This window comes from Mastigoproctus giganteus, chromosome 5, assembly GCF_048544385.1.
Source record: "Mastigoproctus giganteus isolate SK-2022 chromosome 5, ASM4854438v1, whole genome shotgun sequence".
In the NCBI taxonomy this organism is placed as follows: Eukaryota; Metazoa; Arthropoda; class Arachnida; order Uropygi; family Thelyphonidae; genus Mastigoproctus; species Mastigoproctus giganteus.
In genome coordinates, this window is record NC_143579.1 from 97,485,680 (window position 1) to 97,504,828 (window position 19,149).

The window sequence follows — 19,149 nt, forward strand, 5'->3', positions numbered from 1 at the left end:
GTTTACACAACCACATGTTGACATTATTAAAGAAACAATACAAAAATTAGCTTAGAAGAGAAACTTGAAGTAAAGTAGCTGTGTAAACACTTTGCAGGTTTACACAGCTACCTGAAGTAATGTAGAAAATATTGGAAAAAATGTAGGCTCAACATGTCCAAATACATTTGGACACACCTATACCTGTCAGTCACAAAGTAAGTAGTACACATATCCCTTATACACTGAATATATATATCTAAGAAATCAATTCTTACTGTTTGTAAAAAAGCTACATATGATACATAAAAAATGGTTTGAATTTTTAGAACTAGCACTAAAAGTACACCCAAAAACACCAGAATTCAGGAAACCTAAATCTATGTAAACCAATAATCACTCAATAAACTCAAAACAACTTCTATAAAAAGTTTAATTTACAAGCCTGTGTTATTTGTCTACTGAATATTATTCCTCTGTTGTACAATTTTTATATGAAAAATTGTATTGTAACTAATTTTCTGTTGCAAATTATAGCTACTGCATTGTAAATTGTAAAGAGAAATTTTATTCTTCTATTGTATAATATCTATGTGTAAAACTGCATTATAACTAATTTTATGCAATAAGAATTAGAATTTTTTTATGTCTTTAAGGCAGATAATGAATATCATTGCCTCATTCACATCAATCTGCCTTTATTAATACTAACTCATTGTGAAGCACGCTCTGGTATGAAAGTAGTAAGAGAATCTATGTAACTTAAGTAAAAGACTTTTTCATACTCAATATAGTATACAGCTGTTCAAATGTATACTATATGAGCAATGCAGGATCCTGAGATGGATTTTCATAGCTCTCTAATGATTTAAGTTTTTTTGTTTTTTTTCTGGATAGATTAATTTTGAATTCAATCAACATTCCAATGCAAATGCCAGTGACATAAATCCTATAGCAGATAATATTTATAGAAATGCAAACAATTTTTACTTTTGGTGAGACTGAATAACAGCATAAAAAATCAAGTACTTTTAAATGTCTTTAAAACTGCACATACAGCTGTCTGTTTATGGTATCTGTCAGTCCAGGTAAGCATAATAAAATAATTAAACAAAGCAAATAGGATAATGCATGCCAATGGAATATCCTGAAATAAAATAAAATAAAATAAAATACAATACAATACAATACATGTCTACATAAATATGTAGAATAAGAGAAATTTGCCTCATATGATATTCTCCAGAAATTGAAACGAATATAACATTAACGCAAAATGATTACAGCAAAAAATAAATTTAAAACAATTAAACAGAAACAATTTTCCTTCCTAGAAAGGAAAATCATTTTTAATTTTAATCATTTAATTGTGTTCAATTGATTTTTTAATTGTTTTAAATTGATTTTTTACTGTAATCATTTTGCATTAATGTTATACTTGTTTTAATTTCTGCAGAGTATCATACGGATGTGTTCTACGTATCATATTGAGGTAAATTTCTCTTATTCTTCTACAAATATTGAAATCAAAGTAGAACTACTGAGAATCATAGCTCTGGTTTATACTATCAAATGTCTAGTAAAGAATATAAGACAAAATAAGGTGAAATATAAAAAAATTTAAATAAAATCAAATAATGCTTAAAATATACTGAAATAAATAAAGCAAAATAAATTTATTATAAGACCTAAAATCAAAGATTCATTATTGCTTACATTCGAGGGTATACTACAAAAGTGTTCCCAGAAGGACAGTGGAGGGCACTGCTAAATCATCCACTGGACCAAACTTAATAGTAACTATCAAGGAAGCAGCTACTATTACTTGATCAGCTAATTATAATCTTGCTGCCTCTACTTCTGCCAGCTTGTAACTGGAGGGAGTCCAAGTAGTATGCAAGTCCCAGTGCTAGGGCCATATGTCAAGGAGGGGGTTATATTCTTTCAGTGTTATGCCATATTCAAAAATTATTTCAATTCTTTATCCCTCATCTACAAGAATGCATTAAGAACTGACATAGTAACAGAAAAAATATCTTCAAAAAAATCTATTTTCCCAAAAATGTCCTAATTCGTTTTAAAAACATATGAAGTCTCAGTTCTAATCTCAATGATGTCCATTTCTGCCTTCAATCTGCTAAGACCTACTTACTCACAAAGGGGGATCGAAGGGTGACACGAGTAATTACAGACCAGTTAGTTTAACTCCTGTTCCTGGTAAAATAATGGAGTCACTGGTTAAAGATGCATTGCAGGATCATCTAGACAAGACTGCAGCAATAATTCAGACACAGCATGGGTTTGTTAAGGGAAAGTCTTGTCTGACAAATTTGATAGGATATTATGATGTGGTTACAAAGGAACTGGATGCAAAAAATAATTTTGATATCATATATTTGGATTTCAGGAAAGCTTTTGACACTGTTGTGCATGGAAGACTATTGTACAAATTGGAGCAGAATGGTATTAAGGGTAAGTTGCTACGATGGATAAAAGGATGGTTAAGTGGGAGAAGACAGAGGGTAGTAATCAATGGGTGCTGCTCTTCTTGGACTAATGTTATTAGTGGAGTCCCACAGGGTTCGGTGTTAGGTCCACTGTTGTTTTGTATATTTATCAATGATATTGATGAAGGTATATCAGGCTTAATGTCGAAGTTTGCAGATGATACAAAGGTTGGCAAGGTTGTTAATGACAGTAATGGCAGTGTGCTACTGCAACAGGATCTAGATAATTTGGGCAGATGGGCTAAGAAGTGGCAACTGAAGTTTAACCTTGACAAATGCAAAGTACTGCATATGGGTAGAAGTAACCCCAGAGAAACGTACCAACTGTGTGGTACTACACTTAAGGTGGTAGAAAATGAAAAAGACCTGGGAGTAATTGTGCAGTCAGATATGAAGTTTTCTGAGCAATGCAGACAGGCTGCCAGGGCAGGTCATGGGGTTTTGTCAATGATATATAGGAATTTTGCTAGCAGGGAAAAGGAGGTGATTATCCCTATGTATAAGGCAATGGTCAGGCCACGCCTTGAGTACTGCGTACAGGTCTGGAGGCCTCATTTTAAGAAGGATGTAGATTTACTTGAGCGTATACAGAGAAGGGCAACAAGATTGGTGAGGGGAATGAAGGGATCCTCTTACCAAGAGAGGCTTAAGTTCTGCAAATTGCAGTGGCTGGAGACTAGGCACCTGCGCGGTGATTTGATTGAGGTATATAAGGCCTTGAATGGGTTCAGCACGCTGAATTCTGATGGGATCCTTCCACTTGTTCAGATTACGAACCTAAGGGGGCATAAATTCAAATTAAGAAAAGACAGATGTAGATTAGATGTGCGGAAATTTGCCTTTAGCCAGCGGGTGGTTAATTGCTGAAACAAACTTTCATCTGTCGTTGTGGAAGTTGATAGGTTAAATAAATTTAAGGAGGAACTGTACATGCATTTGGAGGGAATGGTGTGATTTTTTTTTTTTTTTTTTGGCTGATGCTGCATAAGCTCATACACTTGCTTTCTTGCATCAAATGCCACTGCTGCTGCTGCTGCTGCTACTACTACTACTACTACTTATCCTGAAAAACCTCAATTATCAGTTGCCTCATCCACCATTCATCTCAGTTTCTCTAATTATTTGCTAATTGATTTCCTCTCACTTCAAATGTGATACTTGTGCATATGGTTGCTCTAATATCCCTTGTCAGAGATTTCCTAATCTGGATTCTCCTCTAGCTTAAAACATCTTTAGTCAATTCTTCAAATTTGTCTGTTGCCTTTATCATTCTCCCAACTCTACAAATCACTCAAAACTTTCTGACTTCCTTTCTTGACTTTCTCAAATTGGACTTTCTTAAAAGTGAAGTCATTTTCCTTGGTTATTTTAATGATTACAATTCTAAATTTGCTTCTATTTTCTCGTTACATAGATAAAGATGGCAGAGATGCTAAGGCTTTTGTAGTAATTACCTTACACAACTTGCTTTGATAACTGATTAACAGTCAATCCTAACACAAACACACACCCAACACTCAAACTTTTTCTCACCAACAACCCATCTAAGTACATAGTTATTATCAAGTAGTCATTCTCAGCTTTGTTTCATTTGGCATTACAAGAGGGCAAAATGGGATGATCTTCATTATTTCTATTCCTCTTTCCTTTTCTTTTTTTGATTACTGCTTTAAATCTCCTCATCCTAATGTTTGCTCAGATCACTTGAGTAAAATTATTCTTGAAGGGATGAAATCCTTAATAATGAAAATAGCAATAAGAGCTTAATTGACGTTACTTAATTGACATTAAAATAACGTGACGTTATTTTGAACTTCATTTCCACTTCAATACCATGTAACTAAGCAGATCAATTGAGGTGAGTACATTATTAAGTCGATTACATTACAATACATTAAGAAGCTCTATAAATCATCTAAGGGATGAAATCCTTTATTCTTCATTCCATAACACAAATTTATTAACCAAACCAAACTGGATTTTGAACAGGCTAAGAGTAGGAGACTTGCTTCTCATCCAAATGGTAATCAAGCCTTAATGTTCTCTGGCCAAAGCTATTGGCCACAACCTCTGTCCATCAATACTTCCACCTCTGTTACACAACTGATTTTGACTTTCAGAAAGATGGAGATCAGGCATTCGTAAGCAGGGGGAAACAAGAAGTTTTTTGCAAAATGCAGAGGAAAAAAAGGAGATTTTAAAGTCCACACTGCACTAGAAATTAAATTTAACTGCCAATTTGGCAGTTAAATTTAATTTCTAGTGCATTGTGGACTTTTACCTAGCACAAAATGCTTTTAACACTAGCTTACCTAACATTTTTCTGTCTGTGGTATTTTATTAGACACAAACTGATTTTCAATGCTTCAAAAAATATACTGTTTCACACTTTGTCCTCTTTGGCTGTCAGGAGGATTTCCAAAGAAATAAATCAGATAGAAAGAAAGAAACAGATCTGAAACCAGTTTTCATTTTTCTAACCTGGCTAAATATTCTCATGCTCAACAGTGCTATGGGGAATTATTAAAATGCCAAGCATGCCTTGAGATAGCTATTTTCATATTATTTTTCATATTTCAAACTTCCTTGTATATTTGTCAGTTCCCTAACCCAGAACCACTGCACATCAATTCTTTCTTCTTTCATAATAGCATCTGATAGGTTCTCACACTGAAACTTACAGAAATGATGCTGAAATATATCTATTTTTTTATATTTAAAAACACTAAGTACCAGAAACCTGTCCACAAAAATTTTCAAATTTGAAAAGCATCATTTTTCAATGGGAACCTGTACACCATGTAATCACTTGCAGCCAGAAAGTACTTCCTCACTGAGAAAAAGAACAGAATCTTCTCCTCTGTTTTAGATTCTCCGTAACCATGGCAGTAGAAATGACAAAACTGAGTCAATCATCCTTCTGGTTTAGTCTACTGTAGTAATCAATTTATAAAACTGGAAATCAAAGATCTGAAAAATGTTAGTAAAATAAATTTGCACATCTAATAATAAAATCATTAAAAAGATCCTCAAATTTATTCGAGGATCTTTTTAATGATTTTATTATCAGAGATAATGTCCTCTGGCACTCAGAGTTGTGTGTTGGTGGTCGGGCTGGGAGATCTTGACTATCGATCGCGAATATGTAGGACCATTCATATGTCTTTGAGGGAAGGAAGCCATTGAGTAATAATTTTACGTCCAGTTGAATTCAGGAGTGTGTCATGGTGAAGTTATTCTATAAAAAAGCATTGAAGTAAATTTCTCTTTATTTTTATATATAATAAATTTGCACATACATTCTTCAACATATCCACACTGCTTCCTAGATTTTAATAAATTTTCCCAAAGTATTCATCCACTTTCATAGAAAGGCATACAGATTCCTAAGATGAACAAGGACTGTCAAGTGCTGATTCTTTTCTTTTAATACCCCTGCTACTTCATTTTTTAAGCATACAATAACAGGCGCATTATCAAGACTAATTGCCAGGAAATTTATGAAGGAATCTCACATGCTGTTGGATAGTTCAGAAGAAGGTATCCAATGCTGAAGAGTCACATTCCAATGCAGGCACAAGCTGCTTTCAATTTTACAATTCTTTTTTATTAGAAAACATCAACACAATGGGTTATATTTTGGAATCACTCTGATTACTGGTCATTTTTTGCAATTCAAAATAGCCCATTTTTCACAGACATTGCTACCACTTCTTTTCCAATCAATGCAATTTCACTTACAATGCCTATTTTTCAAATTTTTTTTTTTTTTTTTTTTTGGCATTTTGCTATCAGCAAACATTTTCAAAAACTATGATAAACACAACTCAGAAGAACACTATGTTCTATAACAAAAGATGCAAATAAACATGACATATGCAACCTCGTTGTCACCATGAAATGCAACATGCATTTCTTTTCTACACTCTCAATGTTGTTAAGCTTATGTTTTTTTGCAAAGGACTGATTATATTGAGATTATATTGAGTTTCCTGCCACTTGAAATTGAAATATCACATCTACATATGTTAAACAAGGCAAACCTTTATCAAATTTTACCATACACAGAAAATCGTACATCTGTCTACTTTAATTTTCAATCATATTTCTTTGGCATCCTACTGAAAGATAGTATTAATTAGCTTAGCACTACACACGTACTATGAGATTACTGTACAAAATGATGCTATTATTAGCCAATTCTATTTTGCAGTACAGATTACCAGCACACCTGACTGCCAATTTAAGAGAAAATAAACACAAATACACAATTTTTTTTCTTAAAATTCAATTTTACCAAAGATTAATTATATTTTTTCTGAAAAAAAAAAAAAAATGAAAGTGAAAAACTGAGTATTCTCAAAAATACGAAGAAACTCTTTGTCACTAACTATATTATAATGGTGAGATGGGGAAGAGTCAAACAAAATTAAAAAAAAAAAAAAAGACAGATTCTCCATTATAAAGACAGAGAATATACTGTCCAACCTGATGGTTCTATTGCATCCTCAGCTAAAGATAAAGCAGACTTATTAGTAACTTACTTTTCTTCTAACATATCAGTGATTTAGGTAACTCAACCCCCCACCACCATATCCCCATATACATTCCATTAAATTTCTCCTGTAATTATTAAATGCAAGGAAACAATTCTAAAAAAATTATGATGCTAAGCAGTCACTAGTTCCTGATGGCAATTTTACACTTTTTTTAAAATTTATTTATTAAAATAGGTGTTTCCAGCCAGCCTTCTGGCAACCCCACCACCTATTTACAACACTGTACGGATATGTCACCGTACGTACCACCCCTGGCGCATTGAGCCAGACTGGGGATCTACTATCTAGTATTCCAAATTATCAGTTATTTGCTGTGATGAAGGTTCAAAAGAATGTATTAGCAACAAAATAAATATGTCAAATATCAATTTTGGTATCCAAGCCAATAAAAACGCAACAATCATTATCGATAAATGCAAAATTCAGCCCACATTCCACCCTAGATCTACACGGTACATATGCACAAACAGTCACATAGAACATACAAGTGGCAGAATCCAGCCACAAGCATCCGGCAGAGGCCTCCGTGGTGGTCTACCCCCTCCACTGGAGTAACCATAATTCTCCTAAACAGGCCTGCACTAGGCAGAAGCTCCATGAAGTTGCAATCCACAATTGATCATCCAACCAAGAACTGAAAGCAAAGTGAGGTCTTGTGCCACATGAACCATGTAGAAATGTCATCCGTTTCAGCACTGAGCAACCCGCTGTCATGCTCACTTCATGCTGTTGCCAGGGGGGGGGGGAGCTACTTACCATTATTCAAAATGACACATCATGAACATACAATCGTCCATTCTGATTGGAAAATCCAATGCCAATAGCATTTCAATTGGAAAATCTGTGTTGAATGCAATTACTCAGAATAGTTATGACAAGCTGTAGCAATCATTCTTCTAGTCTCCCAAATATCATTCTAGTATCAGGAACTGCTGTTCAGCAAACTGGAACAACCAGCCAGGAATCTTAAATCCCTGTAATGGAAGTACAAGGAGCTGCTAACAATTTTATCAATTAGTGAGCATAAGAGTTCTTCAGTCAGAATCAGCAGAAGCATATGAAGCAAGAAAGCAAGCTTATACAGCATCAGCCGAAAAAAAAAAAAAAAAAAACTTCCCATTTCACCCAGCCATTCACCTCAAATGTTTGTTCAGTTCTTTCTTGAATTTATTCAAGCAATCAACCTCCACAACAACATATGGAGGTTTCTTCCAGCAATCAACTACCCAATAACTAAAAGCAAATTTCTGCATATCTATTCTACAATTGACTTTCCTTAAGATGAATTTATGCCCCATCAGATGCATAAGCTGAGCAAGATGAAGAATCCCATCAGCATTGAGCTTGCTCAAAACATTCAAGGCCTTATACACTTCAATCAGATCACCATGCAGGTGCCTAGTCTCCAGACCCTGCAATTGCAGAAATTAATTTGTTCCCCTCTCTGTACCAGTTCCAGCCTACAACCTTTCTAAAACGAGGACTCCAGACCTGTATGCAGTACTCAAGGTGTGGCCTGACCACTGCCTTATACAAGGAGATAATCACCTCCTTATCCCTGCTAGCAAAATTCCTGTATATCTTTGACAAGACCCCATGAGCTGCTCTAGAAGCCTGTCTACAGCGCTCTGAAAACTTCATATCTAACTGCACAATTATCCCCAAGTGTTTTTCAATCGACACTACCCTGAATGTAGTACTGCACAGTTGGTACGTTATTCTGGGGTTGCTGCTACCCATATGTAGTACTTTGCATTGTCAATGTTAAACCTCAGTTACCACCTCTCAGCCTATCTGCCCAACTTTGAGATCCTGTTGCAGTGGTGAACCATCATTACTGGCATTAACAACCTCCAATCTTGTGTATCGTCTGCAAAATTGGACATTAAGCCAGATATATCTTCATCGATATAATTTGTATATATAGAAAACAACAATGGGCCTAACACCGAACCCTTGGGGGGGGGGGGGGGGCTCCACTAATAACATTAGTCCAAGAAGAGTAGTGCCCATTGATTACCACTCCTGTCTTATCTCACTCAACTATTCCTTTATTGATAGCAGCAACTTGCTCTTAGTAACATACTACTCCGATTTGTAGAGCATTCTTCCATGTGCAAAAGTATTAAAATCTTTCCTGAAATCCAAGTACTGTATATGATATCAAAATTATTTTTTGCATCTAGTTCTTTTGTGACTGCATTGCAGTATCCAATCAAATTGGTCAGATAAGACTTCCCCTGCTGTGTCTGAACTATAACTGCAGTGCTTCTTTAACCAGTGACTCCACTATGTTCCCCAGAACAGAAGTTAAACAAACAGCTCTATAATTACTCGAGTAACCCTTAGATCTCCCTTTGTGAATTAGGGATACATGTGAACATCTCTAGTCCATGGATACCTCCACTGAATCTAAGGATGCTCTCATAATTATGGCAAAGGGTTTGCTTACTTCCTTTGCTACCTCCTTTAATATAATTGGATAGATCCAATCTACCCCAAGTGCCTTTCTTATGTTTAAATTCAACAATTTCTCGTCCACTTTGCTCTCAGTTATTACAAAACCATTTAGCTCCCTTTGATAAACTTCTGGCTTCTACTTCATCACAAAATTCCACATGTGTGAATGTAGATGCAAAATACTCATTCAGTTTATCAGCTGTCTGAGCAGGATCATCAACAGTCGAACCATCATATCAAGTGGACAAAACTGATTCATCCACTTCCATCTAGAGTTTATATAAGTAAAGAAATCTTTGCTGTTTTTCTTTTCAACCTTTGCCAAAGAAATCTCGTAATCTGTTTTCACCTGACTAACCTCCATGTTTTTATTACAGACTAGATTACAGAAATTATCAGGCAACATAAGACCATAGGCATCTTATGTTGCCTGATAATTTAAATGCATCCCATGCATTTTTCTTCTCTGCCACGAGTCTCAGAAGTTCATCTCATATCCATTTAAGCCTAAATCTTGAGCAATATTTCCTAGTTGGTAGGAAAAACATAGTAGCTTCTAAAATTAATTCCTTGAATGCTTCCCATTTAGAATTTGCTGCTGGTAACATCATCAGTTGGTTCCACCGTATAGAATTTACAACCTGTCTCAGACCACTGTAGTCACATTTACAAAGGCAAAAACCCTTCCCTTTACCCCTGATGATAGTTACATCTTTAAGTAAATCCTACATCAGCAGGCTGTGATCACTGCCATCAAGTGGACAAAGTGATCACAGCGTGCAGATTTATCTGCAGATAAGAATTATCACCTTTATAATCATAATAATCACCTTTATCTGCAGATTCTTAATATATGAATAATCACTGCTGATCAAGTGTATTACTCCATCTAGTTGCCTCTCGAACATGCTGCTGTAGAAAACAATCATCCAATAAATCAACAAAAATCTTACTAGTGTATGAGTGACCCAGCTGCGAGTTCCAGTCAATATCTGGGAAGTTAAAATCCCCCATTACAAGACAATCTTATTCACTGGCCCACTATTTTTCTGTACAACTGTTTGTTCTATCATCAGAGTCATTAGGCCTATAATATTCCTACCCTCATTTTTGGTTTCCTAGTGCTTATATCACACCAAAACTGATTCAACTTTGCACTGTCCACCAATGTCAACTGGATGCACTTCCTTAGATTTTATGTGTTTCTTAACTAACAGCATAACCCCTCCTCCCTTCCTATCCTGTCTGTACAAGTTGTACTCCCCAGATTCCAATTCTGCATTCCTTATATCTGTGTGACACCACATCTCTGATATCCCAACAATATCAGCCTTTGATGTCTTGATTCAGCACTTCAAATTTATTTACTATACTCCTAGCACTGGTATACATGCAAGTATACATGGACCTGTTCTTACTCTTAGTTACCCTGACACAGCCTATGTATTTACTTGTTCCATGACGACTCCTGGAAGTTCTTAAAATTCCCAGAAACTTGCTTTCCAGGCTGCTAAAGCCTGGAAAGAAACTCATTCCAACAGAAGCAGTGCAAGAATCACTTCTGCCTCTGCCTTCTGTTTTTTTTTTTTTTTCTTTTTTTGGCTAATGCTAATTTGCTTCATTTCAAAAATTTAATTAAAATAAGGTATGATAACAACTCATGTTTAATTAAATAAGACATAGCACCTTTATTTTTAAAAACCTTTTTTTTTTTCTTTTTTTTTAAGCAATCAATTTTCAATGACCTACCTCACCACCTTCCAGTGGAACAACTTTAGAAAATTTTGTTTCACAAATGACTGCATCATCTTTTGTAAGTGCTTGTAGAGATCTTGCTCCAAAGTACTGAACACAATCACCAGGAGTGTCAGCAAAATATTGCCATGGACTGTAAGTCCTTCCATTGTCTGTTGAACGTTCCAAGATCCAAACACCTGGACGAGGAGAATTTCCCATCTTAATAAAAACATAGGCTACATGGAATTCCTAAACAATCAAATAAATTAAAAAAAAACACCATTAAGTGTAATTCAGGAAGCAAGCTTACATGATACAGTACTAATTAAAAGGGGATTTTTTTTTATAATGATATTAAATAACATGAACCGAAATGAAGACCCCTTTTGCCAGAAAGAACAGGTGTCTTCGAATGCCATGAAAGAAATTTTTCAATTTGTTTCATTTTTTCTTGAATTTGATGCAAGAATGGGATACAAGTACATAACTTGGCCATTACTGATTTTTTTGGTCTAATTAATCTATGACTGGTGACATTATTTCAAGCCCAGCTGCATTAAAAATAATTTAAATTGGCACAACTCACAGCCTTCATCTTCATTTTAACAGGATTTCCTTCTTTATATTTAAAAGTAGTATCAAAGGAAAACATTCATTATAGCAAAACTTTGTTAACTGAAAGTTCATTAAATGGGGAATGGCTATAACTGCCACTTTATTGGGATATGCACATATCCCAATAAAGAAACAGTGTTTTGTCACCACTGTGGATGGAATGTCCACAACCAAAGACTAGTATGGTACATAACCTTCCTGCAACCACCAGCATGTTTTGCAATGCATTGATAAAATCAGAGTATTAATGAGTTGTTGCAAAATCACTCTACTCATATCAACTGCTGTTTCCAGTTGATAATTGGACAGTCCAGAGGAGCCACAATATAGCTTCCTAAGGTGTCCAAGATATGCTCAGTCAGGGAAGCAAACAGGCCAATCCATACAGACAGTACTTTCATCTTCGAACAAACTGTTGACCTGTGTTCTATGGGGGTTGAGATTGTCATCCATCACAACAAACTTTTTGCCTACAGCACCAGCAGAGTTAAAGACCACAGGTCACAGGATCTCATTTCTATACCTTCATATAGCCAAAGTGGAACTTTGACTATATGAAGGTATAGAAGGCGATAATGCCACCCCCCCACCCCACATACAAGCAATTTACCTTCACCAATATGATTCTGTTCCTGTACATACCTATGCAGGGTTGTTTGGAGTTCCGCTTTCACATCACACTAGGAACCATAGAATCTGACTGTACCTGGACTCCTCTGTGAGTTGTACACAGCACCATTCTTCATTAATCGATTATGATGTTCAAGTGCCCACACTATTCTGGCCTAACAATGCTGAGCACTGAACAGAACATGATGCATAGATCTTATTGCATAAAGTTCACGTCCATGCAGACTAATTTTGGTGGTGTGGGCTGACAGTTTTGCTGTAAAGCATCCAAGCAGCTGATAACATCCAAGCATTGATTACAATGAGAGAGAAAGAGAGAGAGAGAGAGAGCAATCCTGTCTGGCATTGTTCATGGTCTAATATGCTAAGAGAGAGGTCTAAAAATGGTCTGAGTTTCTCAGGAACAACTCCCCAAATTGCTGATGGCATTTAGTGACTATGACCTATCCACGTGGAAAACTCAGACAAATTCACTTGAGATAACACTTTCAGATACTTTACTATGATAAGCGACATGTTGTCTTGTTTGGCTGCAGTTCATGAATGAGATGTGCCTGCAACATCACTGAACAGATAACAAAAAGGTCACAGACCTGAATTTGCAGTTCTCTGCCAATATTTGTTGGAGAACTCAGTAATTCACACAAAAACAGTAGTCCAATGTGTGCTGCCATTGTGAACACTTTTTTGCATTTGATGATTATCAACAATGTAAAAAAAAAGTTATGAATTTTTAACAATATATTTATTTAAAATAAATAAAAAAAACAGACCTACTGGGAGTCAACAGTTTTTGCTTTACACTGATGTCCATTTACATGTGTGATATGCTGTACCTGTGCCTCAAATATTAAAAACACATTACACCCCTCACAAATGATTCTATTTTCAATTAAATTTATTAATTAATCTGTTTATTGCAACATATAATATAAATATATGAGAGAAAAAAGATGGGGAAAGATAAATAAATAAAGCTGTAATGTGCCCATAATGGCTAATAGAGACCAAGAATTATATAAAAAGATAAAAGGAATAAATAAGGTTAACAATAAAAGTACTATAAAACTGAATTTATAATGAAAACATTTCTGGTATACTGGGATGCTGACTAAAACCTATTTGGCATCCTACACTGTAGCAACTGAAACTAACCCATTAAGATGGATTTTTGTGCAAATACAGGGGGGGTAGTGACAGTTGCAAAATGATTATGTTTCCATTACAAATATGTAAAATCTACAGAGATAACAAAATGTAAGAGATGGCACACCAACATTATTTTCAACCAAATTAGCAGGGGTATATCAGTTGAGGACAGCAACTTATTAGTCAGTGTGAAGCTAATGGTGTCAAAAGGAGCTCACAGGTGAAGATCTCTGCAATAGTCAACGGTCAGTAGCAGACCTAACTGCAAATTCAGCTATCATTCGTGTAACTGCTGCCATAGAGATATTATACTACATTGCCAAAAGATCAGAAATGCAGAACCAACTGAAAGCCTGGCCCATTATATTGTTTTTCCTTGACTGCAAGATAAGCATAGGAGCAGAAGAATCCTTTTTGCAAGCAATAAGACAAGACTGAGTTTTAGAAGGACTGATATCAACTAATTTGTCTTTACCCCACTGGAGAATTTCCTAGAGATCAGCATTTAAGGAATTGATAGCAAACATTTGAGAAGTTGAAGCTGATTGAGCAGGGCAAGGTTTCTCAAAATGGAAAGTGGAATGCAATGTGCTATCATTGGCAAAACTATGGATAGGATTTCCAGTCAATGTAAGAAAGTCATTAATATACAAGAGGAAAAGAGTGGGAGAAAGAACTAAACCTTTGGGGACACCAGCATTAGTGGAGAAGTTAGAAGACAGAGAGCCATCTCCCATCACTATCAGTGAGCGATCAGACAGAAAACTGGATAACCAATTACAAAAAACAGTTTGCAGACCATAAAATGGAAGCTTGTTTAGAAGACCTTTATGCCAACATGGTCAAAAGGAGCTCACAGGTGAAGATCTCTGCAATAGTCAACGGTCAGTAGCAGACCTAACTGCAAATTCAGCTATCATTCGTGTAACTGCTGCCATAGAGATCTTATTATACATTGCCAAAAGATCAGAAATGCAGAACCAACTGAAAGCCTGGCCCATTATATTGTTTTTCCTTGACTGCAACTCACTGTCAGGTTTGACCAATCTGGTGTTGTTGCAACAAGTACCTGTTTTCTGGGTGCCAACATTCATTGCATCCACATCCAGAAATGAAATGGCCAAAGTGGCTCCAGAGGCCATAACAATAACCCATGCTAGCCTTGTTTAGGGAGCCATAAATTTCAACGGCACGCAACCTGGGTTACAACTATCTAGACCAGTGGTTTTCAACCAGGGTGCCACTGATTTATACCAACAAACGGTTGTTTCTGCAATGAATCCCACCTACTTGGGTATCAATATTCATTGTATCTGCATCTGGAGGTGAAGTGCCAAAGTTGGTGCAGCTGCCAAAACACTAGCCTACAGGGTGACCTCATTTGGGAAGTTATTAGTTTTTGATAGCAGGTGGCTTTCAAACTACCCATTATACATAAAGTATATAATGGGTAGTTTGAAAGCCAGGCAGTACATCAATGATGTCCTATAATCCAATATACAACCACTTCCAGCTAATATCTCTAATGTTAACTTCCAGCAACATAATGCACTTCCATGCAGTGATAATCCCAGAATTTTCTGGGGGGGGGGGGGGGGAAGCAGTGTCCTGAGCATTAATCATCAATTTTAGCCACAGTTGTGTCTGTTAACAGATGTTTTCAGGTATTTTTCCATTCATTAAGACCTCTAATGAGACTAGTCTTAAACCATTTAACAAGTGTAACCATGCACTCTATTGTACCACGTGATAAATGCACACTGGCAATTACACCAGTTTGGAGGTCAATGAAATTCTGTTTGTTTGCCTTTACTGGTGAACTGATTTAGACACTAATCAAATCACACAGCTTTATAGCGTTTTCCTGAACACGTCACTCACACACACACACACACACACACACACAAAATATTGACCTCTTAAAAAATTTACATAATTTTGGATAGATTATTGCATACAGCCCAATCCTCCATGTTCTTAATGAAATAGCCAGACAGTACCACCATATAACCTTTGTTTGCAATAAAATGCTACACTGGTGTTCAAAGAAAGTGCATCACCCCTTAAAATTGCAATTGTCGTCCTAATAACTAAGTATATGGCAACTAAGTATATGGCAAGCGAGTGCATTGAACCACTGAGGCTGGTTATGCGAGCATCACTAGACTCTGGGGAGATTCCCTTGGATTGGAAAAGTGCAAATGTATCTCCCATACATAAGGGTGGCTCTAAAAGTGAAGTGGGAAATTATCGACCTGTCAGTCTGACTTCAGTAGTAGGGAAAATCATGGAGGCATTGATCAAGGGTGGAATTCAGGATCATTTGGATAGAATTGAAATTCTCAAGGATACTCAGCATGGTTTTGTAAAGGGAAAATCATGTTTAACAAATCTGGTTCGCTATTTCGAAAGGGTCACTCACGAGCTGGATTTAGGGAATAATTTCGACATTGTTTATTTAGATTTCAGCAAAGCTTTTGACTCAGTCCCACATGAGCGGTTGCTTTATAAGCTGGAACAGGTTGGAATCACTGGGAAAATCCTTAGATGGATAGAAGGATGGCTTCAGGGCAGGAGGCAGAGGGTTGTGATAAATGGCTATTCCTCAGATTGGGTTGATGTAAGAAGTGGGGTTCCCCAAGGATCAGTATTAGGACCACTGTTGTTTTTAATTTTCATAAACGACATTGATGAAGGGATAGAGGGCGTGATGTCTAAATTTGCAGATGATGTTAAAATTGGTAGAGTAGTTAATGATCACTGTCAAGCTGAGCTTCTTCAGAGAGACCTAGATAGACTTCAAGAATGGTCAGAAAAATGGCAGCTGTGCTTTAATCCAACAAAGTGTAAGGTATTACACCTGGGAAACAGTAATCCCAAAAAAACTTATTCACTTGGTGGAGTTCAACTAAACCCAGTACTGGAGGAAAGGGACTTGGGTGTTACGATACGGTCAGACATGAAATTCTCTGAGCATTGTAAACAGGTTGCAAGGAAGGCCCATGGTGTCCTATCGATGATCTATCGAACTTTTGCAAGTAGAGATAGGGACGTGATAATCCCATTATATAAGGCCTATGTTAGACCACACTTGGAATACTGTGTTCAAGTATGGAGACCACACCTAAAGAAAGACATCGAGCTTCTTGAAAGGGTGCAAAGAAGGGTAACTCGCCTGGTGAGATCGGCAAAAGGGCGTCCTTATGAAGAAAGACTTCGAATATGTGGGTTGCAGAGTTTGGAAACTAGACACCTTAGAGGAGATTTGATTGAGGTGTTTAAGGCTCTGAGAGGCATCAGTAAACTGAATGAGGACAAAATTTTCAAGATTATAAATGATGCTAGAACTAGGGGACATAAATTCAAGTTACGCGGGGAAATGTTTAGATTGGACTGCAGGAAGTTTTATTTTAGCCAGCGAGTTATAAATTACTGGAATAAGTTGCCTTCATGGGTGGTAGAGGCCGACAGTTTGGGGAAATTCAAAGGTCATCTGGATAGTACTTTCGGGTAAGGGAAGCGCATAGGATGATAGGATTAATTTCCTTTTTATTTAATTTTTAATTTCATTTTATTATTTTTATTTCTTTATTAATTATTATTATTTATTTATTTAATTTTTGTTTTTATCATTGTTTTGTTCGGATTTTTTTTTTTTTTTTTTTTTTGGCTGGTGCAGCATAAGCCATAGGCTTTCTTGCACCATACGGCCGTTACTAATACTAATACTAATTTCTTACAGATTTCATCAGATAAGATTGACATGCATAGGTGATGACGTAATATTGCATCAACTGTTACTTTCAGCTATATAAGCATGCTCTGCAAGAGTTGCTGTTATTCCTTGTTTGTGTCAGGATAGCGAGTTACGTGCAGTTGATGCCACGAAGAAAGAGTGCTATTGTTGCTTTACGTGAGAAAGGATGTTCTTCCCGTCATTTTGCTTATAGAGTGTCTTGTAATCAGTCGACAGTGAGTAGATTTCTTTCCAACCTCAACAATACTGGTTCTGCTTATAGGAAAAAAAGAACCGGATGCAAACAAGCCTCTATGCCAAAACAGGACCAGTTTTGAAGTGCTTATGCCTTAAAAACCATAAAGCTTCTTCTTCTGAGCTGAAAAGAGAATGAGGAAGAACATACAAGAGTGATAGCAAGGGCAGTAACAGACAGAAGACACTTCTTCAAAAATGGACTTGTAGCCCATTGTTCTAAGAAGAAGCTCCTCCTCACACAAAATATTAAAAAGGCCAAATTAATTTGGTGTAAGGAGCATGTTAAATAGACCCCGAGCAGTGGAAGTCAGTTATTTTCTTGGATGAGAAAAAATTCAACCTGCATGGCTCTGATGGGAGACAAATGATTCGCTGTAGATGTGGTGAAGAATACCATCCAGATTGTATGGTGTCTACAGTGAAATTCCCTACCAGCCAAATGATATGGGGTGCATTTCGTATCACGGAGTAGGTCACCTGCAGTTTATAAAAGATTCCGTAAATGCCAATAGATATCTCACTATATTGGAAGGCAAATTGCTGCCAACCATTAGAGACCATTTGAACCTGCCAAGTAATAGCATCTTTCAGGACAACTGTGCTCCTTGTCCTCAGGTGAAAAGTGTAAGTAGTCACTTCTGTAGTTACTTTAGCTTCATTTCTGCATTAGAGGTTCAACAGTGGTGTTTACATTTGTTACAGGTGAAAAAATGGTTGGAAGAACAGTCCATTACAACTCTTAGCTGGCCAGGAAACTGCCTGGACCTGAATCCTATAGAGAACTGCTGGCATTGTGTGGAATCTGCAGTTGCCAGAAAGAAACCAAACACCCTTCATGAACTTCAGGAAGCCATAATTCATGTTTCAAACCAAGAACTATCAGTTGATTATCTTCAGAAATTGATATTGTCAATGCCTTGACGGTGTGCTGCTGTCATCAGGGCCAGAGGCAGTTCAACTAAATATTAGTTTGCACCTGGTGAACTTTTCATTTTGTTTTCCATTTAAAATGATAAACTGAAGCAAACTGAGGGCTTCTGATAACATTTCAACCATAATTGCCGTGTTTACCAAGACTGTTGTAGAAAGGTCGCAAATGCTCATTTTGGAATATTTTGAGAGCACCTGTCAAATATTACTTTGCTTTGCCTTAACTATTAATAAATATCTTTCGTTTATATTTCTATTTGTGATGCTAGTCATTAAAAAGTTACATACCATCGTGAAAAAGGGATAGAAATGTGAAATTCTTAGGTGATGCACTTTCTTTGAACACCAGTGTATTTTTCTTAACATGATATTTTTCTGTAACTATGTAAGTGAGAGCATTAAAGTTAGACATAAAATCAAAGAAGACAGATATTTAAATATATAAAAATTGGTTGATCAATTCATTTTAATTGATGATTATCAAAAAAAGATTGAACAGTTCTTAATGCCCGTATGTGGTTTAACTCGTATGGAGTTACTACCATGTTGGTCAAGATTTTTGCAGCTCTGGCGAACGCTAAGTTTTCAT

The 19,149-nt window shown here is 36.3% G+C and overlaps 1 protein-coding gene across 1 annotated transcript in view; it reads right to left on the reverse strand.

Moving 5' to 3' along the window:
- Positions 1-19,149, reverse strand: part of LanA (laminin subunit alpha) — a 1,178,005-nt gene that overhangs the window by 1,089,809 nt on the left and 69,047 nt on the right. Inside the window, exon 2 of the mRNA XM_090374120.1 lies at positions 11,251-11,491. Coding sequence (XP_090230246.1) covers positions 11,251-11,491 — 241 coding nt within the window. The remainder of the gene's footprint in view (positions 1-11,250; positions 11,492-19,149) is intronic.